This window comes from Solea senegalensis, linkage group LG18 (genome assembly GCF_019176455.1).
Source record: "Solea senegalensis isolate Sse05_10M linkage group LG18, IFAPA_SoseM_1, whole genome shotgun sequence".
NCBI lineage: Eukaryota > Metazoa > Chordata > Actinopteri > Pleuronectiformes > Soleidae > Solea > Solea senegalensis.
Window position 1 is genome coordinate 17,496,885 of NC_058041.1, and position 26,857 is coordinate 17,523,741.

At 39.0% G+C, this 26,857-nt stretch overlaps 1 protein-coding gene across 1 annotated transcript in view; it reads right to left on the minus strand.

Annotated features, from left to right (window-relative positions):
• Positions 1 to 26,857, minus strand: part of ca10a (carbonic anhydrase Xa) — a gene marked incomplete at its 5' end in the record, with an annotated part of 186,142 nt that overhangs the window by 11,864 nt on the left and 147,421 nt on the right. The window contains 2 exons of the mRNA XM_044014491.1: positions 2,064 to 2,159; positions 16,264 to 16,449. Coding sequence (XP_043870426.1) covers positions 2,064 to 2,159; positions 16,264 to 16,449 — 282 coding nt within the window. The remainder of the gene's footprint in view (positions 1 to 2,063; positions 2,160 to 16,263; positions 16,450 to 26,857) is intronic.

A 26,857-nucleotide genomic window follows, 5' to 3' on the forward strand; every position in this document is an offset into this window, starting at 1 on the left:
CGGTGGCCGCACCTTCAGTGATCGCGCCCTGAACACATACACCCGTCCTCCCACACACACTCTAATGCAGGTTGGGATTTGGGAGGAGAGAGAGTCGAGGCGGTGCTGACCCGGGTCAGCGTCTCCTCGCTGCCTCTTCAAGACTAAACGATAGTCCCATTGACGTTGGGGAGCTAATTAGCCGTTAGCAGCTGAACTTCACAGCCGCAGCGCTGAGGATGTTGGCGAGCTCTCTGATCTCTGAGCCTCTCACACACACACACACACACACACACACAGGAGAGGCAAGGGAGCACCGCCACCACCCGAGCACGGCTGCTCCACTCTGTCATGAAGCCAAGGAGCACATTGTTTTGCTCGGCAGGATAATTGGATTGCTAATTGTTTGTGGAAAAACATGCGCGGGGGAGCCGGCGGAGTGTCGGAGTGGGAGCGAGAAACCAAACCGCGGAGTGGAAGCGAAATTTAGCATTCGATGGATTTTCTTTAAGCCAATATGTGGCGACTATATAATAACACAGATAACGGCCCTGCTGTGAGTCTTAAAGACAAATCTACCGTCAGGCACTAACGTTGAGCTGGGACGTGAAATTGTTTATTGGAGGCAACACCCAACCCCCCGTATGGCGTGATTTAAACCTACTTCATGATAACTTGTGTTATTTACTGGCATATTGTGCAAATACATGTGTTGGCTCTCGTAAAAGTAAATGAACGTACATTATTTTTAATTTCGTCATTAGAATAATGAGTCATAATGAAGAAATAAACAAGAATATTGGTGACAAACTAAACATAATCTGTTATTTTTTCTACTAACTTGAATTAAAACTGAATTATTATTATTATAAGGTGCTTAATGAGCCCAAAAAAGAGACACACTGCACACATTATTCGTTGATTTATTGTCTAAATTAGCATTTTCTATAAATGTCTCGACATCCAGTGAATCATTTTCGAGCAACTTAAAGTAAAAAATGAGGCTTTTTCCTCTTGAAATTCCACTTTTCTTCCTTCAGAAGACATTTTGACATTGTCACGTCTGGAAAAAAAGGGACGAGTCATTGTTAGCATTATTGGTAATACAAGTCAACAATAATGGCTCCTTTGAAAATACTTGCCTCTACTTTCCTTTGGAATGATTTGGAATGAGTTTTTCTTTGCCACTAGACATCCCATCATGCTCTGGGTCATGTCAACCTGATATATGTTGTATTTTTTCCCCTCTGGACCTGATCCCCGCTTATTTCTCCTGTTTCTTTACCAAAGAACTAAATTAAATGATGTCAGGGTAAAGTTTCACTTTGGTATATCGTGTCATTGATATGATATTTAGTCAATATACAATTTCTGCCACCTTTCAACAGCTTTTTCGCTGACTGAAATTTAAGAAAATTAAATTTGTGTTGCTTTTGTAAAAGGTGTAGACTCTCCCTGCACCAGAGTCCATCATCGATTTTACATCACAGCACGCAGGAGTTGATTCCACTGCTGCTTCCATCAGTAATTTAAAATGTGTTATTGTGTCAAATTCTGTGTTGAATTTTTTTAATCAGATTGACCAAAATGACAAAAAGTGACCAACAGTAGACACAGAGCTGCTGTGTCTCCAGGAGCTTCAAACCCTGATTTTATGAATGGACTTTGGTGCAGGAGATTGAGTGATTAGCAATCTTCATAAAATATCATAGACGTAAGCCGATGTGGATTTTATGAGGTGACACATTGGCACAAGCTTTCCATATCTGGCAGTTATATAAAAATTGACATTTTTAGGCTTGTGTGTTAAAGGGTTAAGAGCTAAAACACTTGAATGAACACGTTTATGGAGCCTTGTCTGCACAGAAGTCACTGTGTTGTAAAAACATGCGGTTAAACATGGGTCGAGTTTCTTGTGCGGCTGTCGAAGCCCGCGCTTCATATTCAATAGAAACACATGCTGATTCATATATTCTGGATTAGCACGGCAGCTGCACTGGGACACGTCAAGATAAAATTCAATCATTGGTATTGAATCCAACCGACACATTTGACACAGAGAGTGAGAGCGTTATTAAACTCACCTTCATGAATATGGACACTATGACGAGTCCGTTGGGGCTTCTGGCAGCTTCTGTGTAATTTGTGTACAGCTCATGATTGTAGTGGATCAGCTGAACCTGCAAAGACACACACAGAGATAAAAGAAGATATTATTATTATTATTATTATTTTATCTCCGGCTCGTGAAAGGAAAGCTATAATCGAAAAAACAGACAAAGCTGAGAACAAAATATAAGAAAAGAAAAAACCCTCGGCGTTGAACACACTTGAGGAAAATCCATACCTCGCTCCGCTTTAAGTCAATAATCTCTCGTTCAGTTTAAATCCCCTCCTCCTCCCCGCTACAACGTGTCAGATGATTTAAAAGGCCAAAATCGATACGGGATCAAATCTGTCCCATGGATCTACGGCGGAGTTTTTACTGGAAGGAGCGTTTCCATGCTCAGATGGAAGAAAATAAAGGAACGCGGGGAGGCCGCCGTCGTCGCTCAGCACGAGGTTAATGTCTCTCTGACACTGAAGCTTCACCACATTCATGCATTTCAATGATATTTGAATGTCCAACCTGTAAAACCTGGAGGTTTTCTGCAGAAGGAACATTAGAAACATCTGTTTTTTTAAGACTTAAAACCTCACAACTTACAACTCACAGAATTACTGAAGAAACTACGGTTTGTTAAAAAAACAAACCACAGGGGGAAGCGAATAAAAAGGAGTTTTAATGTCCCTGCTCCTTCTGTGACCCCATTACACTTGAGTTTGATGCCTGTTTTGGTCAGAAACGTTGAATTTCAAAGTTAATGTACACATTATTAGCTTTACTCCACCTCTTTTGTCCATTTCCAGTTGATATTTAACTTATTCCTGTTGCTAAAACCAGGTTGTATCCACATTCTGAAGCGTCTGTCAATGGACAAAAGGGAAAACTTAAGTTAATTCTACAAATTTACGTTAAAAAGATAAAACAAAACAACCAGAACAGCCTTACTTATCGTTCCAAAATCTACTTTTAATTCCAAAATCTACTTATAGTGATTTTGTGTCTAGTGTCTTCTCCACTCCACCTCCATAAACTCGTCAGCCTTGCTCAGTGGCAGCGAGCGCTGGGCACATACTGTACCCGAGGATATAAATAAACAAATGTAAGAGGAGAGTAATTATGAAATGCTCGATCTGGGGAAGCACAGAGCGACAGAACGTCTATAAATGCAATCAAGGTGAGAGAGGAAGTGATTAGGGTGCCAAGCTGATCTGATTAGATTTTTTTCTTCTTCTTCTTTAGGTGAGAGCAGCAGAGGCAGCCAAAAGAACTCATCCACACTCCCTCAATGACAAATTGCACAAAGTTTGCTGCTGGTGGGCAATAAAGGGCCAGTGTGGGCCGTAATAAAGTGAGAGTGTCTGATGAATGAAGGGAAGAAGGAAAGAGGAGGGAGGATCGGAGGTTGTAATTAGACGGAGAAAGAGAGAAGAGTGTGTGAGTCACAGTTCTGTCCAATAACTGCACAAACTCACTCTTCACACACCTGTTTTCTTCTTTATGATATTTACAGTGAGGTTTGTAGAGTAGAAATTCAGATCTTCCATCAAATATATTCATTATCTTAGAATATCTGAAAATAGTGAGTTGACTTCTATTCAGACTAAGTTCTTTTCACAACCAGCAGAGTCGCCCCCTGGTGGCCGACTGCTACATCTGTCAAACTTCTCAGGCAATTAGTGTTAATCCAATATAAGATTATATGGTATGATGAATTTGGACCTACAAGAAGATTTTGAAATTTTAAGAAAAAATTTCGAATTATAAGTAGAATTTGGAATTTTAAGTAGATTTTGATAGTAGATTTTGGAATTATAAGTAGAATTTGGAATTATAAGTAGAATTTTAAACTATAAGTAGAATTTGGAATCATAAGTAGATTTTGGAATTATAAGTAGAATTTGGAATTATAAGTAGAAGTAGAGGAATTATAAGTAAACTATAAGTAGAATTTGGAATTATAAGCATTTTGGAACTAGATTAACTATAAGTAGATTTTTATAAGTAGAATTTGGAATTATAAGTAGTAGAATTTGGAATCATAAGTAGATTTGGAATTAGATTTATAAGTAGAATTTTAACTATAAGTATTTTGGAGATTTTGGAATTTAAGTAATTTTGGAATTAGTATATTTTGGAATTATAAGTAGAATTTTAAACTATAAGTATATTTTGGAATTATAAGTATATTTTGGAACTATAAGTAGAATTTTAAACTATAAGTATATTTTGGAATTATAAGTATATTTTGGAACTATAAGTAGAATTTGGAATTATAAGCAGATTTTGGAACTATAAGTAGATTTTGGAACTATAAGTAGATTTTGGAAATTTAAGTAGATTTTGGAACTATAACATCACGTCCCACTCCTGCCGCCGGTCACGGAGCCTTTGACGAGGACAGCCTCGCTCTGTCGTGTTGTCTCTTCCCCTCTAATTATCATTAATTACTATTAAATGGCACATTTCACCCACATCTGCTCCGTGACGTCCTTGTGGCGGCTCTTCAATTAAAATCACATCACAGCGCCAGAGTGTTCGGGAAAAACAAACAAGGCCGAGTCAATTTTGGGAATGGTGATCGATAATGACACGCGGATGAAAACTCCGCTTCATCAAATCTGGGTCATGGTGCGACCTGACGGCGATTTGTCCCGGTCCTTGTCTGTTTGTGGACGTTATGGATCGACACACACCAGTTAATCTGAAGGAGGACGGACGCACAGATGGCTGGAAATGGAGATTAAGAGCGTCATTTTCACCCGCATCACTTTTAAACCTGCACTCTGTCTTAATGTGGAACACCTCTCTTCCTCTATCGACTTCCTGCCTTCATATTTCCACGGTCAGGTCAGCCGTTATGTCGTAAAGAGACTGTCATGACCTCACACTCACACACACACACACACACACTCTCCTGAGAGCACTGACCAGTCAAATGTACTCGCGTTAAACCTGGTCCGGCGTTGACTTAAACATCCTGCACTCGCCGTCGCTTCCCCTTTAAGATTTAAGTGCCCGAGGCTTGAAAACGTGTGTGAGTGTGAGGAGGCTGTCGTTGACCCGCTGAAGAGCCGTTAATGTGACATTAGTGCAGTGTTGTTTATCACAGAGGCAACCGTTAGATTCCAAACGGAAACACAGACCCAAGAGTGGTGGTGGTGAGCATAACTCAGAGGATTTAAAAACACTCAGCGACAAATCGATCTGAAGCTGAGATGCAGCGAAGGTTAAGGGACGAGATTGAGATGAGTGAGGAGTCAAACGCAGGCTACTGGACTGGACTGGACTGAACTGTACTACACTGAACTGTACTACACTGAACTGTACTGTACTGGGCTGGGCTGGACTGGACTGTAACTGTACTGTACTGTACTGTGTGTCCTCCTGAGGTGGACAATAAAGACCTGGCACCGGAAACTGAATAATGTGATAGATTCAATGTTTCTCAGCAGGAGAGTACAGCCTCAGAAACTCAGGACGACTCGACTGTTGACTTTAATGTGATTTATAAACACGTCACAGGAAAAACACTCACTGGAGACGAATGCGCTGATTATTGAGGACAAAACATGGAGACGTGTTACCGGAGCACGGGGCCATGAAAACAAGCAATAATCCACTTTTTCCCAAAAAGAATGCACTTCTTATTTATGCGTCTTCAGATTCTGATTTGAAACATCAGGAGTTTATGTCTCAAAAAATAGCTTTGGCGTCCATTTCAGCAGCTTCACCACAGCAGGTCGTAACAATCCCTCACAAATGTTTCTGAATGAGGTTTCAGTTCACCATCAGTATTTCTTCAGTCAGAGGGAGGTCCCTGTTCAAGCAGCTGCTGCGGACGGAGCCTCTAAAGAGACGCTGGGGGGGAAAAGGACACACGGTGTCTTGCGGCAAAAAGACCCCGACTTCTTTGCTTGGATTTTGCTACGTTATCTCCGTGTGTGCTGGAGTTTTCTCCAGTTTCCTCCCATCGTCCAAAAACATGCAGAGGTGAACTGGACACTCTAAATTCACCTTAGGTGTTAAAGTCAGAGGAAAAGGTTGTTTTGCCCAGTGTCAGCTGGGACTGAGATTGTAACCCTTAAAGTTTTTGTCATGATGCATCTTCATTTTACCACCAAAATGTGCTCCTAAAAAAGCAATAAAAATTGTATAAATCCTCATCATACACATCAAACATTAATGATTTTTTTTTTAAATGTTTCTGTCACGATGCATCGAAAATAGTGATTTGAACGAGGACATTTTTGGCAGTGAGGTGTGTTAGTGTGAGTATTTTAGTTAACGTTGTTGACAATTAACTAAAAAAGAAAAAGGAAAAAAATACATGAAAAAAAATTGAGAACCTGGCATACATTTTGCATGAAAAGAGGATAAAAAATGTTAAAAATGAAAAGCCAAAAATGTTTCTAGGTGACACGTTCAAGGGTTAAAATGGAAGCAACAGCTGAATTGAACAGCTGTTCTTCAGTGGTGGCCATGTTGGATGTTTACTAGACGTCGCTTTTCGGTTGTGAGAGTTATGTTTTTACCTCAGAGCGACAGTTGACGATTATTCTCGAGTCTAATCATCTCTTCAGGTGATCGTCCACCAGAGCACTCGCAGTCTGCTGCAGCTGTAAAAGCTTTTGTCTGGATGAAACCACCAAAATGTGCAAATATACGTTATCTCATGTGGTCAAAGCAAAGGTATTTGTTTGGTCTACACTTGTTTATGCTGCCAAAGTTCGTAGTTTTGTCTTTTTGTCCATTTCTCTTATAAAACCTACATCCTGCCTGTTGTCGTCTGGACAGATAATGACACCTCACACATACATTTGCAGAAACCTGTGAAGCAGCACTGATCTCCAAACCCCCGCCGTAACCAAAGTGTAGCCTCACGTCGCTGCTATTGCCGCCGTAACCTCTTCTTCTTCTTGCTTGATGACTTACTCCCATCTCCACAACCAGTGGGGTTTAATCCATTCTACTAAATTTGCAATTTTCCCGAGTTGAAGCTTTGACTCAAAACTGTCGGTTTATTTTATGATTGTGCTGCTGCTGCTGCTGCAAACGAGGGCCAAATTTAAATCTCCTCTCGTTGCCGCACCTTCTAAGGAGGAACGAGAGATAGATGATGACGAGGAGTTCCACTGCCAGACCTCATGCTGGAGGTAATGAGGAAAAAAACCGGCAATACTGACAGAAAAATGTAAGTTTGAGGCTGAAGTGCGACACAAATCCACTTGTTAGGACGAGAAAAATCGATGATAAACTACAGTGTATTGCTAGAAAACCATTAGCGGACAATAAAAGCATAAACCTAACGTAAACTCTGCTGGTTGTTTGTATTTAAGTTGACGTTTGGGAGTGAATTTCCCCTCACATCCGTGTCCTTAAATATACCAAACAGAAAAGCACTTTCGCTGCGGTGCCTATACTTCACTTTCACTTTACCAAAAAAAGAAAAAGAAAGAAAGGGGAGTAAAACTGATGAATTCTTCTCGGTGATAAATCACCCACGTTTCCAGTTTGAACAGCAACAGCCGGCGCTGAAGTGAACACAAAGCAGCGGCTGCCCGGAAGGAAGGAAATCAATCTAAACACTTCTGGTGCGCTTTGCTGTCCTGCCAACCGTTCCCTAACTGCTAAATCATTCAGCAGAGTGGTCCTTTGACCCCGGCGTCCTGCGCCACGTGCACACATGGCAAAGCTTTGCCTTGGAGGCGTTTCACGGCGGGAAAGAGCTCCGAGGCGCTCGTACGGAGTCAGGTGTGGTTTTGTATATAAAGAGCGAGCAAGTGTGCGTGAAGAGCGGGGTCATGGTGGTTGATGGGGGTCAAAGACGGGGCTTTGGCTGGGGAGACTTCACGTTTTAATCAACTTATACATTGTTTTTTTTTTAACTTTGGGGCAAAGTTACTTTGTCTGAAAACAGAAAACCTTTCAAAGAGAAAAGATCTTTGAAAAGTAGCCGGGTGAGGTGGCTCGGACATCTGGTTAGGACGCCTCCCTACTGAGGTGGGACGTGCCCAGAACGTCCCACAGGGACAAGGTCCAGGGGGACACCCAGGACATGCCACAGACTATAGGGCTGTCCTCATGGGAACGGGCCTCCTTGAGAGGGAAAACCTCAAAACACGGGCCTCGTGTCTCCGTGCAGTCCTATGTCTCTGCTGTCCCTCAGAAGAGCTGGATGAGGTGGACGGGAAGAGGGAAGTCTGGGCTTCTCTTCTAACCTCGGATAAGCAGTAGAAGAACAGATAAATGGATGAAAAGCAAGGGCAACGTTGTCAACTTTAACCAGATTCCTAAGATATTTACTATATTTTGTGGAATCTTTTTGCCACAGTTTAAGATAAGGTGATTTTTTAAAAGCTCAAATTCAAGGACAAAGTAAACACACACACCACACAGGTTTCCACAGTTTTAATCACACGTTTTTTTTTATTTGCTATTTTTAATTATAGAGTAATGCGATGGGTGATTTGTCCACCGTGCATCTGGAGCCCGAGCCAACCTGGCGGTGGAATAATATTTGGAATATTTTAGCACTTATTAAAAGGACCAAGGTGTTTCATTTTCAGATTAGACGGCTCAAGGGAACCAGAAGCCGAGCCGAGCCGAGTACAGCACTCACACATGCAGGCGGCATAAATTAACGCCCAGATACTGTAACGTTTTTTTATGTCAGGAGCTAAACAGCTGATACACTCTACACCAGATCTTCCATCAAATATAACCACAAATATCACAAATACCTTGTCTGCTTTTAGTCTGAAAGCAGACAAGGTATTTGTGGTTTTAATCATCTAATGATTCGTCGATATGCAGATGATGTGATTCTATTTACATATTGGTCTACAGCAGCGTTTATGTGCCAAATTTAGATCGACTGGTGAAAATAGTACTAATAATAATAATGACATGCATCAATGCAGTTTTTTGAGGTTTCATTTTCATTTTTTCACTTTTATTTCTTGGGGTTTATGCAGAAATTCTCCTGGTGGCTCTTATTGTACAAATAGATCTTGTATTCAGTTCATCGAATCACACACTGTATGCAGATGATGTGGTTTTGTTTTTCTTTTGCTCTTCAGAGTAAATTTTACAACAGATTTAAGATTGAACTGTCAAAAGAATAAAGTCATTGTGTTGTTTTAATTTTGCAAGACTCATTTGGTAGATTTGTTCCTTGTGTTTATTGAGGGAATTTACACAATATCAGAACTAAAGAAGCTTTGTGAATGTCTTAAAAAATGTCTTTAACATTAATATATTCTTCTTCTGTCAATTAATCAAAAAGTCTTCCATACAGACTGTATTTGTCTCATTTGTCTATATGCAGATGATGTGGCTGTATTTACATATTGGTACATATTATTGGTGTTTGTTTTGCCAAAAGGGATATATGCTAACTTTAACTTTAGACTAAATGGTGAAAATAATAATAATAATAATATAATAATGTTATTATACTTTATGATTAAATTGTTCAGATTTTTTTCTTGGGGTTATAGAATAAATTCTCTCTCTCTCTCTCTCTCTCTCCATATATATATGTATATTGAATTTTGCATATCCAGATATGACTCTTTCAAATACCACTCATTATTTTATATTTACTAATGTAATCATTCATTATGAGTATACATGCAGATGATGTGGTTGTTTAGATTGAATGGTAAAAAGAAAGAAAATGTCACCTTAGTGTCAAATTTATATATATTTATATATTATATTTCTTTCTGTGTTTTATTGAGGAAATTTGCAGTAACGTTCATGTATATGTTATTATATTCTATTGTTTACTGTCTTCTCTGTGTCTTCAGCCACGTGTAAATGATTTTGGTAACGTTATGAGTAAAAATGTCTCTATATGTCATTATTTTTACATGTTGGTACATGTTCAGCAGCACAAAGCAGAACTGTCTATGCTACCTTTAGATTAAATGGTTTAAATAATAATGCCATTATTTTAATGTTGTGGTAAAAATTTCTTTTTGAAAACTTGACCTGGATTAAACGAATGAACTTGTTAATAAATTAAACTTCAAAGCTTTAATATTCTGTTCAGAGTGATATCAAACTATATCGTTTTTCCATATGAATGGATACTGTTTTTAAATCAAATACAAAAATTGTGGGATCTTCATGTTACATGAATTAATCAACTATCATCTATCCATCCTGGACAGGTTGCCAGGTCTTTACAGGTAGGACAGAAAGACACAAAAACAACCCTTCAAACCTTATTTAGTGTCAAATGTGTTCGTCTGTGGGACCACCAAAAGAAAACTTCTTTTCTCCACTTGTACTACATACATTTGACCCACACATGTGATTGTTTTTCATGTTTGGAGACTTTTCCTTGACTCTCATTCAACTCCTGCAGACTTCTCCTTTACCACTGACCCAAAAATCGAAGCCATTGGCTTTTTGAAGCCATTTGGGGACATAACTATTGTATCCAATTGAACAAGCTGTCCCCAGCTGATTGGTCTTTATTCTGAAATGTGTCTCCATAGGAAATCTATGATGGAAACACAGACACACAGAGAGAGAGAGTCGGGGAAAAATGAAAGGCACACTGAGTTCAGAGATATTAAGGGGTGATTTAAAGACGAAAGCTTTGGAGTGTTAATGCACCCACACACACACACATCACAATACCCCCACCGCTCACATCCTCCCACAGGCTGCCATTTCAGAAGGATGCTTTGCTTTTTTAAAAAGTTTGAATATTTCTCTTTGTTCACGTTTCAAGGACGCGAGCAGCCGCCGCTCGTGTGCAGATGGGGGCGAGCGGGAGTCAGAGAGAGGCTAACACAGAGAGAGAGAAGGAGAGAGAGAGGGGAGACATTTCTGCATTTCTGATTATGAAACCTTCTTATTGGACCTTGAAGTCACAGCTTTGGATTTAATGAAAGGCTGTGTAATGAATGAGTGAAGGAGGAGGATGTTTTTTTTTTTTTTAAGTTGGCGTGTCACACAGAAGCGGGTTGTCTGAGCGAGGAGAAAATGGGATGTTAACATCTGTTTTCACGACCCGTCCTCGCCTCGTTTCCCCCACAGTTTGGCAGCTCTGACACGGATCCAGAGCCAGATATTCTGCAGGACGTGAAAAATATAACGAAACAAAGTCACAAATAACGCGTCGTCCATGGTTGCGCCCCGTGTAGAGGAGGCCGAAGCACAACATAAGAAATACTCAACTTCCTCAAGACTCAAGAAGAACCAATGAGGCGTGTTTTAATTTACAAGTAATAAAGAAGAGGACCAAAGAGCTTCAGGACGGACAAAAGGCCAAAGTAACAAACAAATCTATGCACATCTGACCTGACAAAACAAAATGTTGGCGCCTTACTGCGTAAAAGAAATACGCGTTACTTCTGTTTAAAACAACGGTGACTTATCGCATTTGGTGTGAACACGACATAAAATTTAACATCATTTTAGAACTAATAGTAAGAAACTAATGTGGCTGGTTGAGTCAGGTGGAAGCTGGGTGATTTTCTCTCCCTCGCAGTGACCAATCAGCAAGCAGGACAGTGACACACCTGACACCACTCAATCCATTCACTCAAAAGAAACAAACCCACACACAAAAACAACACGACGGCACTTTCCGAATTCCTCTCCGCAGAGAGTAGCCGTGCATTCCTGCTTAAATGAGCCTCTGTGTCAGTGTAAACTCCATCGAAAACATCATTCTCGGGAGTCTTTCATCCTCCAACACCTCTGATTTGTGATGTCAGTATTCTGCATGCGCGTGTGTGGAGGTGTCGCAATCCGCGGGTGGTGGCGTGTAACGAGTGCCGAGCTGCGGCGCGACACTCCTCAAATCAGATGATGTCGACGCATCTGCGCTCGCGTCCTGCTGCCTTCAGACGGCTGCAGGAAGTTAATGAAGTCGAGGAGGAACCTTTTTCTTTCTTTTTTATTTTTTTTTCATGAAGCAGCAGCGGAGAACTACCCACTGAGTTCAACAGGCGCGAGGAGAGTTTTTAATGTTGATGCTCCTTCTGTTCCCACATTTAACCCCAGTTTGATGCTTTTATTTTTTGTCAGAAGTGTTCGACATTAAAGCAGGATTTTTATTTGAACACCTTACTATATGTTTGACAAAATTTTGACACCTTATTATGACAAATCTTAGACGCCTTACTATAAAAAATTCTGCCTATTTTTTGATGCCTACTGTAATATTTTTGACTCATTTTTGACACCTTGCAGATTTTTGAAGCTTTCCTACATTTTTTTTGACAAAATTTTGACGCCTTACTTTGACATTTTTGAAAACAATTTGACGGCTTACTGTAAAAAAATATATTTTTTACACATAACTATAATATTTTTGACCAAATCTGAAGCCTTACTGTAAAAAAATATATTTTTTTACACATAACTATAATATTTTTGAACAAATCTGAAGCCTTACTGTAAAACATATATTTTTTACACATAACTATAATATTTTTGACAAAATTTGAAGCCTCACTGTAAAAAATGTTGGCAACATTTTGACACATTACTATAACATTTTTGAAAACAATTTGACTCCTTACTGTAAAAAAATGTTGGCAAAATGTTGACACATTACTATAACATTTTTGAAAACAATTTGACTCCTTACTGTAAAAAAATGTTGGCAACATTTTTGACACCTTACTATAACATTTTTTAAAACAATTCGACACCTTACTGTAAACATTTTTTGACAAAATTTTGACTCCTTACTATAACATTTTTGATAACATTTTGACGCCTAATATGATATTTTTTGACTCACTGTTGACACCTTACGTTTTACTGGCACTTATTCATTTATACAGCAGAAAAGGGAATTGGTCTTGTAACCAAAGAGTTGTCGGTTCAAATCCCACGCAAGGGTTACACAAATTTAGACTCCTAGTGTCGGGACAAAAGGGGACAGGTACATCAGGGAGGACTATTCAATTCAAATACATGGATTGTCTGCAGTGGAGAAAAGATTAAAACTAAACCTTTTAAATATCACTTTGACACCAAAAATATCAGCTTTTTCCATCTCGGACTTGTGTCTTGTGTCACGCCGCTTCCACCCGTGTCTGCACACATTTATTTAGGGGCAGAAAAACAAACAAACAAAATCAATTGGACCAAATGTTCCCTGCTTTTGCCTCACGGGGAGCTGGAAAAAAAGAAGCCACTGGAGACACTAATGTCACGTCGTTATTATTTTATAGGACCTTTTTTTTTGTCTTCACTGACCTGCAGGGAATTTGACTCCCTGCAATTACTAACATACACATGGATGGTGTGTTTTTAAAGGCATGTTCACCCCGAAGGAAATCACTTACTGACAACACAACCTTCCCTCCTCCTCCTCCTGAGTGGCCTGCCATGGGGAAGCTGGTGCAACATCGCATCAACACAGCGTCAACCCGCAGAGGGCAAATCAGTGACTCAAGGCAAACCAAGCATTTCTGTGGGGAGCCTTCATATACACTGATATATATCTGTGTGTGTGTGTGCATGAGTCTCCGCCCTGAAGGAACGCAGTAAACACTTCTTTTATTATGATTTGAATATCAGCTCAGACTCTCAGGGAGAGGAGGAGGAGGAGGATAAATGATTAACATTAATTATGATCCATTTGCTTGCCAAGACTGTAATTATTCTGTTGCCACACAAACTGTGCTGCTTTTTTTTTCCATACGACACTGACGCGCGAAGATTTTTTGGTCAACAATCAAAGGACCAGAGAAGCTAATTGTTTCACTTGTCAGAAAAGAAAAAAAAACAACATGAAAAGAAAAGAAAAGACACTGTGCAACAGTGTGTGAGTGTGTTGTGGGGATTTAAATGTTCAACTGTCATGTCCAAGACAACCATAGTTCCAGAAGAAAACAAATTGCAGTGTCATGATTGCCACTCATTTATACTATTTTAAATTTTTAACCATCAAAAAATTATCATTTTACAGCCAATATTTACAGTGATATTTCAGGTGTTTTAAAGTTCTAGCTTTATGTTGTAGTCTTTTTAACTGGTTTACAGTTTGGCATTGAGATCTGTTGTAATACGACTGGGACACAGATTTAAGCCACTTAACAAAAAGGCTCATCTTATAAAATACATGCCACCTTAAGTCCATCATATCCTTAATTTATGTTTCCCACTTTATCTCAACATTTAACAGCCTTATTTCACCTGCTAACTTTGTCAATCGCTCATTTCCGCAGGGACACAGGAGCTGCTGGCCTACTGCTGCCTCGTGTGTTCACTTTGTGTCACTGAGGTAGATCTGAACAAAGGATGAATTCACACAGCAAGACATTAGAAATTACTGATGGAGGATCAACACATTCTGCTGTGCTCTATGGGATTTGTGAGAAGGTTGCTCCGACTTTCCGAGTTGGAAATTCCGCGTTCCGACTACAAATAGAAGCATAAACAATGAAGATGTCTCTTTGGGGAGAGATGATTTCACTCTCTGTCACGCACACAGACACATGTGATTTGTTCCTCACTAATTAAAAGAGTGATTTATGTATTTATTTACCGTCTTCTGGACCTGCTGGTCCTGCGGTTATTGAAGCCTCTGTCTGGAGACACATTTTTCATATGAGAAATTCATTTTGTGCTAAATTAAAAATCCACTCACAGTGCCTGGTTTCACTTGCGTGTGGTCACAAAGATCCATGCCGCCTCATCGAGCCCGTGATATGGGAGTGAAAAATCTATTAAAGCTGTGGTAGGCGACATATTTTTGTTGTTATTGATCGATAATCTGATAACAAGCTTTCATCACCGTGTAAATCAAGTCGATGTGAGAGAGAACTCTACTTCGGCTCCACCTCTAGACTCTGATTACAGTCTTGGTAAAATTAGGTTTGACTTTGACTGATCACAGAGATGACGCCACCTGTTGGCTGTTCTACTAAGCAGATGCATTTTTCACGTCCCTTCAGTGGAGAGGTCACTTTTGCAGCATTTTATAAAAAGAAAATTTCTATATGGTAAATAAACGTAGAAATTGATTTTAAGAAGAGCTCATTATTTGAGGTGGATATATAGATTATCTCATTATTTGGCAGCTAGTTTCTTTTTTTCATTTAGGGGTCACAGCAGCAGATCATCTTCCTCTCTTGTCCTGTCCCTTGTGTCCTCTTGCCACACTGTCCTCATGTCCTCCTTCACAACCTCCATGAACATTCTCGGTGGTCTTCCATCTTCAACATCCTTTGTCCAAAAAAAATCACTCTCTGACTGTCTCCAAACCGTTGAATCCAAGCTGTCCCTGAAATATGCTTTAATTTCCAATCCTGATGTCCATCCTGGTCAATCCCTGCGAAGATCTCAGCATCTTCAGCTCCAGCGCCTCCTGTCTTTAAGACAATGGCACTGTCTCCAAACTCATAGCAGATCTCACTACCTTGGTCTACCTTGGAAGGTCTAGACCTTCCCTGCCTGCACTCTCTTCTTCTTCTCCTCCTCACTTGTCCACTGTCCATTGCTTTGGACAGTTGACCTCAGGTATTTAAACTCACATCAACCCACATCAATCACTTTTTGTTCAAAAAAAAAATGTAGCACAAAGTGCTCGGCAAGGAGCCACAAACCCAACTTCAGTCTGGGCAAAGAGCCAAACACCACTTCTTTAAGGTGCTTGGACCTCGCCATGAAGACACCATTTTAGAAAATAGAAAATCTAAAACGAGATAAAAAAAGGTGCATTTTGAGTTTTTTTTCTCCGTGGTCCTCAGGTTCTCCAGCACACTGTTCCATAAATGCGGGGTGTAACAAAAAGTTTTAGCAATGGGACTGGTTAAAAGGCCAGTGCAGGACGACCTCAAGATCTGTGACGGTTCATAGGGTAAAAGCAAGACCATGAAGACATTTTAAAATCCATTAAAAGGACCTTAAAATCAATCCTGACACACACGGGGCACCACAACCGGTGTAATGTTGTCAACACACAAGGACAGACCTTCATCTGTCCAGGCTCTCGTCCACGTGTCCCGGACTCTCACTACACATTACAATATCGTCTGCAACATACTCCCCTGAGACTCGTTTTAAGACTATTTTAGCAGCTGTTTGTTGAGAAAGTGGACGCTACAAGTACAGGACGGTAGGTTCGTCTCGCTCTGAGTGTCTGAGTAAACAAAAACCAAGTGACACCAGTGAGAGCCAGGCCAAACATCACTCACCTCTCCAGAGAAGGCTTGTCCGTTGAGCAGGTGTTCGGAGCCTTGACCGTCCTCGCTGCCAAAGTGTAGCCGGATCTCCTCCAGGCGGTGGCTGTACGTCATGGGTCCTCCAGAGATGTTCACCAGATGCTCCTTGTCCAGACGCAGAGACACGTGTCGACCTGTGTTGTACATCGTCCCTCCGACCTGAGGACAAGAGAAGCAGAAGAAGAAGACGATGAGTGTCGGTGAGAGACACTGAAGCAGCGAGTGTTGGGAATCGAACATCAATTTCATCGATCGTCACTTAAATTTTTCATTTGTAACATAATTAAAAACCTGTTTTCTAAAGCAGATTCTCTCATATCTGGATTTATTGATCAGGTGGAGCGTGTGGATGACGTCCAACACTGTCTCATTAAATCAAAAATGGATTTCTGCTGACAGAGCGTTCTATGACTTGCATATGAACATATATATATATATTTATATATGTATATATTCGGGAGGAGACGCAGCGTCGAAGCTGTAAATTGTAAATCCATCCATTTGAGAAGATAAAACACGACGGTAGATGTTTGTAGAAGGTTCTTCACATTAAATTAGATAAAAGTTAGTAGAATCATTTAATGTTAAAACATGTGTGCGGAGACGACACCAAAATATTACACGTTACTTTAAATTTGAAATAAATATGTATATTTTAGCCCTTCCTGATTGGATTTTGTTTTTCTTGTGTATTGTGTATTCACGTTCAACATGAATTATAATAATAAATCATGCTATTATCTCGTCAATCAGGCAAAGTTATGCTGGGAAAAAAGGTAGACCAAACGATGAGTGTGCAAAAGCTTTCCAAAATTGGCAAAATAGTTTGAGATTTTATGGATTTTACTTATTTTAATAAAATGTGTAATTTCGGCTTCATAAATATGGTTATATTCAGATTCATTTGCTATTCCAAATGTGTGAGGTGATGAAACCAAAATATTAGGCCTGTTGATTTGTCATTTTGGCGGAAATAAATACATATATATATTTCATGTTATTTTTGTGAGTTTTGGTGAAATTTTAATTATGCTGGAAACATTTTGCCCAAACACAGGCACGTTAAACATCTTTTCTTTTTGAACTTTTATTTATTTTTATTTTAAAGGTCACAAACTAGGGTGGAAGTCAGTGTATTTGGTTGATTTTATTGCATATTCCTTTACCTCTACGTCATTCCGCGGCTTTATGGGAATAATTGATTGGTATTTTTCACCATTTTCTGACCAAACAACTAATCGAATAATCAATAAAACAATAAAAAACAAAATAGTCCACTGCTCAGCCCTGAATAAATCCATCAACTTAAATGCAAATTAGACTCAAACGAAACACAATAGAAGTTTATTTTACTGTAACAAATACAGAATCAGTGAAAAATAAGTATTAAAAACTGGTTTATTTCACTGTTTTTAAATATTATATCTCTTGTTTGAGCTACGGGTGAACTTGATGTGTGTACCTAATAAAGTGGCTGATATGTTTTTGAGGAGTTTCCAAACTCACCATCACCTCCACTCCACCTTTATTCTCCTCCATGACTTCCCATCAGCCTCTCCTCCACCTCCCTCTCTCCTTATCTTTACATCACCACCTCCTCCTCCTCCTTCTCCTTTTTAAACCATTGATTTTCCCTTTTCTTTTTTTTCTCTCTCTCCTTTCAGAACGTCTATAAAATATTTACAGTGTGTGGGCAGACTTCTTTCTCTGGGAATTCACAGTAGTGGGGGTGTGATGGTTTTGAGAGTGCGTGGTAAAAGGAGCGAGGGAATAGGAGAAAAGAGAGAGAAAGGGGGAGAGGGAGAGGCAGATAAGATGGAGATGGAAGTCCAACACAGTCGTGGCTCGAATATCAACGCCTCACGTTAAAAAACCCAGCATAAATAAGTAAACAGTGCTGATAAAGATCGTTTTTTTGTAATTCCATGTTTCCGCCTCTGGATCCCTCCTCGCTGTGGACCGTGTTGATGTCAAACCTTTGAACACAAAACTTCTCTCCTCTTTTCATCATCATCTCTGCGTCCTTTTTCCTTTTCCTCACCTGAGGCCGCTCCGCGCTCCGTGCCGTCTTTTGTGTTTGAGTGTTGTTGCAGTTTACATCACCGCCTCTCCTGCTGTCTAATTAAATAAAAAACCCTGAGGACCGTTGAGAGTGTCGATGCTGATAAGAAGCAAAATAAATAAATAATAAATAAATAAATAAATAAAAAAGTCGACTCCTAATCTGTCAAAAATGAGAGACGACATCAGCGAAACCAGAGCTCAAGCCGATGAAGAGAAGCTGATTTCTTTTAAAGTCAGGGCAGATTTTCAGTAATGATTATTCCACAGTGCAGTGGAAAATCCTTTAATCTTTGTTGTGATCGCGTTTTCATGTATATTTTCTGGCAGGACTTTCATTCTTGCACCTCCACAACATGTCGCTTTGCATTTTCGTCCAATTAAAAATAACAGTACAGTTTTTCTTTTTTAAACTGTACTGACTGTGTGTGAGTGAGCGCCCCCCTTGTGGCAGGATACCGGTGGACACTAGTGTGAATACAAGGACAAAAACAGAGCAGAATCGATGTCTTAAGAATATGTTTACTGCTTTATCTACAGAAACTGAAGTTTCTTAACCCGCTAGCTCTCCCACACCAAACCCTTTGAAGAAAACCAGTGATTTAAGCTCACAGGGACACAGGAGCTGCTGGTCAACTGCTGCCTCGTGTGGTCACTTTGAGTCACTGAGGTCAATCTGAACAAAGGATTTCAAAAGCCAAAGTGACAAATTAAGACATTATAACTTAGTGATTGAAGCAGCAGTGAATCAACAACTGCTGTGTGCTGTGATGTAAAATCATTAATTTTCTCTATGGAGTTTGGTGTGGGAGAGTGAGTGGTTTACAAAATGAAACAAATTTTCAGTCAATAATAGTCTGTCGGACAGTGAGATAAAGCTGTAAACACACTGTTAAGACATCACAGAGATAAGTGGGTGTAGATTTAATGAGGTGAGCCTTTAGTTGAGTGGCTAAAATCTGTTGTGTCACCAGGAAAAACTCATTTTAGCCACTTAACAAAACAATCACAGAATAAAATCAATTCCATCTTTAGTCTACGATGTCTTAAGAAGACGTTTGCAGCTTTATCTCACTGTTAGACAGACTTTCACAACAGGAAACTTGAAGTTTTTGTCACAGTATAAACGTGTTTCTCTCTGCACCAAACCCCATTAAGAAAACCAGTGATTTAAGCTTACAGGGTCACAGGAGCTGCTGGTCAACTGCTGCCTCGTGTGGTCACTTTGAGTCACTGAGGTAAATCTTAACCCATCTTTTCAAAAGCCAAAATCACAACATGACACATTTGAACTCACTGATGGAGGCAGCAGTGGAGCAACAACTCCTGTAAGCTGTGACGTTAAAATCACTGCTTTTCTCTATGGGATTTGGTGTGGGAGAGAGAATTCTCGATTTCTACACAAACAAATGAGGAATTTGGAATTCTGATCTTGTGAGGATCAGGTACAAGGTAGAGATCTCATTCAGCAGTGTTTAGCAGTAGCTACAGGTGGGGAGAGGTGGGATGTTGTGGTGGTATGTTATTTTACAGTTGAATAAAAGTGTATTTACTTCATTTGTCTTGTTGCTGCTGCAGTAATTACCCAGACAAAGTCAACGCGGTGGAGAGGAGAGCAGACGAGAGGCTGCAAACAAAAGCAGACGCCGCCGTCTTCCAAATCTGCCGTCTCATTATTCTCCCGGAGTCTCGACACTTTTGCGAGTGCCGGAGTAATTATCATGAGCGCGGTGGAGTTCATATTTTTTTTTTCTCTCTCGGTCGCCAGATTTATCTGTGGAGGAAATCTCACCGACGCTGGTGTGATACTCGTAAAAATAAATCCCGCCTGTCAGATCAGCACAGGCGTGTACAGCTGTCGTATATTGTTCCGCGGAAGAGGAACACTTAACCGCCGCGCTCGTCTCACGTCTCAACATTACACTATTAGACTCATTACGCTGTCTCAGCTCTCATAACAAATGGCTCTGGCAGCACTTGAATCCCCTTTATTTTTTGTGTGTTGTTGCCTCTGTAAACAATGTATATGAAATCTGGACTCCACATGAAGTAAAACTCCACATAAATGTTGATATGAGAGTTCAGGACCCTGTGAAGTGAGGCACTTAAACATCATCTGGTCACTGTTTCTCTCACTGCTGTGAGGTTTTAGCCACTTAAAACACTCACGTAATAGATTCTACGCATGTTTGCAGTCTTATCTCACTGTTGGACAGACTTTTACAACAGGAAACTTGCAGTTTCTGTCACGATATAAACTCGTTTGTCTCTGTACCAAACCTCATAGAGAAAACCAGCGTTTTTACATGGGAGCTGCTGGTCTACTGCTGCCTCGTGTGGTCACTTTATGTCACTGAGGTAAATCTGAATGAAGATTTCAAACACCAACATGACAAAATAAGACATCTGAACTTAGTGATGGAGGCAGCAGTGGATCAACAACTGCTGTGCGCTGTGATGTAAAATTAATGATTTATTCAATGGACTTTGGTGTGGGAGAGAACACAGTTTAAAAAGTGATACAAACTAACATTTTCAGTGTAGAAGCTGTTAAATAATGGGGCAAATATGGTCTTAAGATAGCATACACTTAAGCTAATGTGTTTCTTGTTCAGTGGTAAAATATTTTTTTTGCTACTGTCCCCACTGGCAGCCATGTTTTCACTGAGCTCACCGAGCGCAGTCACATGTCTTTAACGTACACGCACCTTATACAACCTCACTTCAAACAAACCCTGAAGCGTCTCTGTAATAGGAGTGTGCTTCTCTGTGTGAGCAGAAATACACAATCACTCACTGTTCAAACGCGTGACCTCATTATGAACGAGCGCCCGTTTATTTTTACTCCGTCCCACTCACTCACTCGCTCACATGTGCCGCTGCCAGAAATACTCAGCAAATGTGGTTTAATCTGCGGCTGAAAATAGTCCGTAAACAAATCTGCCGCTTCCTCACGTTTGAGTCGCTGCATCAGCCGGATGAATATGTGACGGAGAAAATACCAGACTCTTCAGGTTTGGTCTGTCTTTGTCTTCGAGAGCCACGTTTCTTTTCCCGCCTTTGTAAACTTTACACGCACAAGCCTCAGAAATACGGTTTCTTTGAACTGAGTGTAACTGAGTTTTTCCATGTCAAAAAAAAATCTATAACATTCAATACGATTCAACTTTTTCGGGCCATTTAATTCATTTTGGTCAAAAGTGTCTTTCAAATTTGGTTATTGCATTTGATAATTTTAGTAATTCTACACTTTTTAGCCCTCATTAGGACCAGGATTTGGTCCAGTAAGAGACTACAGGTCCTGAAAAAGTCCGAAAACGCCTTAAAGAGAAGACATGAATAAAAATCTCCATGTTTCAATGTCTCGTATCACACGTGTCTTTCAAATTTGGATATTGCAATTGTTCATTTAGGGAATTTTGCAATTTTCAGACCCTGATTAGGACCAGGATTTGGTCCTAATCACACCATGTCCTGAAAAACGTCTTAAAGAGGAGACAGGAACACTCACAGTGTCTCTCAGTGTTTCGTGTCACACGTTCACCACCATGTGTCTCCTGTAATCCACTCAAACACGCCTCACTTTGTTCGAGCAGCATTAAATGTGCTTTTAATTTGTTCCTGAGAAGCTTCCAGGAGCGATGGAGCTGAAAAAGAGGGACAGTGGCATCGTCTCACACTGCTCTTCCTCCTCCTCCTCCTCCTCCTGCTTCCTTTAACAGATAGCGGTGATCTCAGTGCTACACCACATTAGCGGTAATAGCCTGGCGAGCGTAAACAAGTCATAAAGGAGATTGTGGGACAGTGTGCGGCTCAACTCAGGAGGTGTCGTGGGCAGGTAACGGTAATAGCAGACATCAGCGGCGTCGGCGATAATGAGAAAACACAAGGAACATCATCATTATGTGAACACACACACGGATCAATGGAGTCATTTAGACCTCGTTGTCCACTAACTGCTCTGAATGTTTTGCTATTAGGCCGCGCCGATGCTCTGTTTACGCAAAGACACGCCATAAACTGTCGCTAACACACCTGAGGAGATCAGCGTCACGTCTGAGGCCTTTTCAAGAGACTCTGAGGGAGAATTAAGAGCAGAACAGAAGAGAGTTTAAACTTTGAACTAATGTCATGTGACTGCGTTAGTTTACTCCGCCATGTTGGCAGGAAGCAACACCGGTGCTGGATTCGAGAGTTCACTGTCACTTTAAATCCACGCAGATCAAGCAAAATATCACAGAACCGGACTATAAGTAGATTTTGGAATTCTAAGTAGATTTTGGAATAATAAATAGATTTTTAAACTATTAGTAGATTTTGGAATAATAAGTTGATTTTTAAACTATTAGCAGATTTTGGAAATTTAACTAGATTTTGGAATTATAAGTAGAATTTGGAATAATAAATAGATTTTTAAACTATAAGTAGATTTTTAAACTACAAGTAGATTTGGAATTCTAAGTAGATTTAATAATAAATAGATTTTTAAACTAAAGTTGATTTTGGAATTCTAAGTAGATTTTGGAATAATAAATAGATTTTAAACTATTAGTAGATTTTGGAATAATAAGTTAATTTTAAACTTTTAGCAGATTTTGGAATTTAAGAATTTGGAATAATAAATAGATTTTTAAACTATTAGATTTTAATAATAAATAGATTTTTAAACTATTAGTAGATTTTGTAGATTTTGGAAATTTAAGAATTTTTTAAATAGATTTTTAAAGTAGATTTTGGAGATTTTGGAATAATAAATAGATTTTGTATTTAATAAATTAAGTTTTTAGTAAGTAATTTTGGAATAATAGATTGGAATTTGGAATAAAATAGATTTTTAAACTACAAGTAGATTTTGGAATTCTACGTAGATTTTGGAATAATAAATAGATTTTTAAACTACAAGTAGATTTTGGAATTCTACGTAGATTTTGGAATAATAAATAGATTTTTAAACTATTAGTAGATTTTGGAATAATAAATTGATTTTTAAACTATTAGCAAATTTTGGAAATTTAACTAGATTTTGGAATTATAAGTAGAATTTGGAATAATAAATAGATTTTTAAACTATAAGTAGATTTTGGAACTATAAGTAGATTTTGGAATAATAAATAGATTTTTAAACGATTAGTAGATTTTGGAACTATAAGTAGATTTTGGTATAATAAATAAATTTTTAAACTATTAGTAGATTTTGGAAATTTAAGTAGATTTTGGAACTATAAGTAGATTTTGGAATAATAAATAGATTTTTAAACTACAAGTAGATTTTGGAATTCTAAGTAGAATTTGGAATAATAAATAGATTTTAGAATTTTGAACTATAAGTAGATTCACAAGTACAATAAATGGCATATACATTAAGTACTTTTACTTATAATAATAATAATATTGTAATATCATCTTGAAGGTATTTAATTTCATTGTTTTATTTCCACGCCTGAAGCAGATGCTCCTGCTGCTTCACCAGCTGTGACGAGGAAACTGTTAAATGTCGTCCGTGGTGATGAGGTTGGTTCGTACATTAGACAGAAACATGTGTATTTATATCAAAGTGTGTGTGTGAACGCCTGCAGGTAATAATCAGCCAATCATGGCGGAGGCATAATGTGTTTGATTAAAACTCAGGAGGAACAGACGTGCTCTTCACTCAGGTGTGCAGACGTAGACAGTAAATGGAAACGTATAGATGCCGAGAGGTGATGTACAGAATCTATGAATACAGAGAGCACATAGAAGACAAAACAACAGCAGGGAAAAGTAAAGAAAGAAACAAGAAAAAAGACACACACACACACACTAAGAAAACAAGAGTTTTTTTCACTTCTGTGTCCCAGCTTTCACCAGAAAATAAATAAACTGGGCCGTGCATCGCAAATGTAAATGTACTTAAGGCCGGGAAATCCTTAAAACTAAGTGGTTTGTGCCAAATAAAAAAGTGTCATCGGTCTGTGTTTAAGAGCAATAGAAGTGTTTACTTGTATAAAATGTTAAATTTTAAACCAGATTCCTGCAATAAGAGTGCGGCACAATCATTTGCTTTCTTTAAAACACATTAATGGTCTTAAATGTATAAAAAAACACAACATGTGTACTTTTATGTGTAACTTTAAATCATAATTAACAGTTTAAATAAAGGTCAGTATTAGCCAACACAGTACTTAGTATCAGTATTGGTCCAAAACAACTGGCAAATGGCAAACAAAACAAAACCTGGTATATGAATCGACACAGTTTGAGATTTATGTCTCCGAAAATTGGTTTTTATATTTGGTTAGAAAAAAAAAAAAGCGAAACTACTAAAACGGTTGTGGCTGCCAGATTTAGACGTCAAATTCCAGTGACGTCACGTGTAAGATCCGAACTCCAAACCTCCAGAATCGTGACTTAACCAGTCTCCTACTGGAAGATACCAGCTGTCAATCACACTGGTGTCCACTCACACGTGTCTTTATTGTACTTTATCGTCTATTTATCTTTTAGAAAGAAGTGAAACTAGTGATCAAGCCCAAAATCTTCCCATATCATTTTCTTCAACCAGTGGAGTCGCCCCCTGGTGGCTATGCATTATAATTATTTTAGGTCTGCATTGGTGACCTCAGCAGAAGCAGATTGGAGTATGATATAAGATGGTAGAAAATGATGAGGCGTTTTTAGCTTCTCTGTAACATAAATACAGCAGAAACATAAATAGTAGTTGAGTTTAAAGTTGAAAGTTAAAGTTGTTTAACATGTGAGTGAAGCAGATGCTGCTGCAGAAGAAGAGTTATAATGAAAGTAAAACGCTGTGCAGGAGGAAAAACTTCATGGATTTTAAGAGACAAGGACAAGCTTTGATTTGACCTCACTGAGAGTAAAAGTCCTAAAACCTGTTTGTTTTTTTTAATCGTCTATTTGACTCTAATGAGACAAAACTTTAGTCAGTCTCCACAACACTGAACATTTATTCATTCACTCCTTTATTTAATGGGGACAATGCAGTTTGCAGATGCTGATGAGCTCCACAAAGAGTTTACTTTTGTTTTTGTTTTAAGCGATTGCTAATTTGCAAAACTCCAGTCACTGTCTGGGCTTTTATATGAAATCCATCAAAACACACAAACAACAAATGAATTTAGCTAAAATGACGAAAGCTCTGACCTAATTATAAGTAGATTTTGGAATTATAAGTAGATTTTAGAATTATACAATGTTTTTGATACTTTTACTTCTAAAACTTAGGTACATTTTATATCAGAAAATGACTTTTGATACTTAATTACAGTAAATGTCATATACTTAAAGACTTAAAGTAATTATATAAACAAGTGACTTCAAATTCTACTAAAGTCATTTTCTGGTAAAATACTTCATATTTACTTAATATTTATTTAACTATAGTCAATTTTGTTGGAGTTGGATAAATGTCTGTTTCTTACCCACATAACTGTCTAACTTGAAACTGGTCAGGTGACTTCCTGAGGTCACACTTTGACATTGTTTGGATAAGAAGTACTGCACTAAAAAAAAAAGTTGAGCTCTGCACAGGTACACTCAATTATTAATGGCTCGCACTCATCAGCTCACACAGTGCAGGCTATAGAATCCCAGATCAAACAACATAGAATATATGTGGAGATCGCGGCTCCCTCAGGCCACAGAAGCCCCTCAGCTCCTCTCTGTACGTCAGCCGATGATTCTCCTGACACTCTCTCTCTTTTTGTCTTCTCACCGGTTTAATCACATATGATTCTTTTTTTTCCTCCAGAGTTTTAAATTGAAACATGAAAAACTCACCAATGTTAATGCATTTCTCCTTAAAAATAACAGCGTAGAAGCTTTAATGTGACAGGCTTTGTGAGCGAAAACCATCCTCCCTGATTTTAATGACATTAGAAGAAGAATAAAGAGGTCAAGGGAGGACGTGTGGTTGTAGAAAGTGCTTACATTACATCTTTTTTTGAATCCCGAGCACCTGAAAACTACGTGCCCACGAGTCCCTTTGTTCTCAGTGAGGAGGCAGAATTTCTCCTCCGTGTCCGTCATTATCTGCACACGCATGATGGAAAAAAAAAAAACACGGGAAGTGGAACATCGTCCACAGGAAGTATATGTTCTTATAAATGTCGTCAAATCACGGGAAATAAAAGCCGCTAAAAGCAGGCAGTTCATTCATTATTTAAAAAAGTCAACTCTGAAGCTGCAGTATGTAACTTTAAAAATAATGCGTTCACACAGTGTCGATGGACAGATCTCGTGTCTCCCGGTGACATCCACACAGGAAGTGATTTGTTGTTTCAGAAGTGCTCAAAAAAGTCATTCGGCAGTTTGGCAGGGAAAATAAAAGCTTCTCGCCTCCGCTCGTCCCTGCTCTGCTGCTGTATACACACAAACGCTCCCTCAGTCGGGTCTGAATGAAAACAACATTATTCACATGCCGTGTACCAAACGTCAAGTTTAAAGTGGTTATAAACGTAGGTTTATTGACATACTTTCCGCTATAAATGTAAGGAACACTTGACAGACT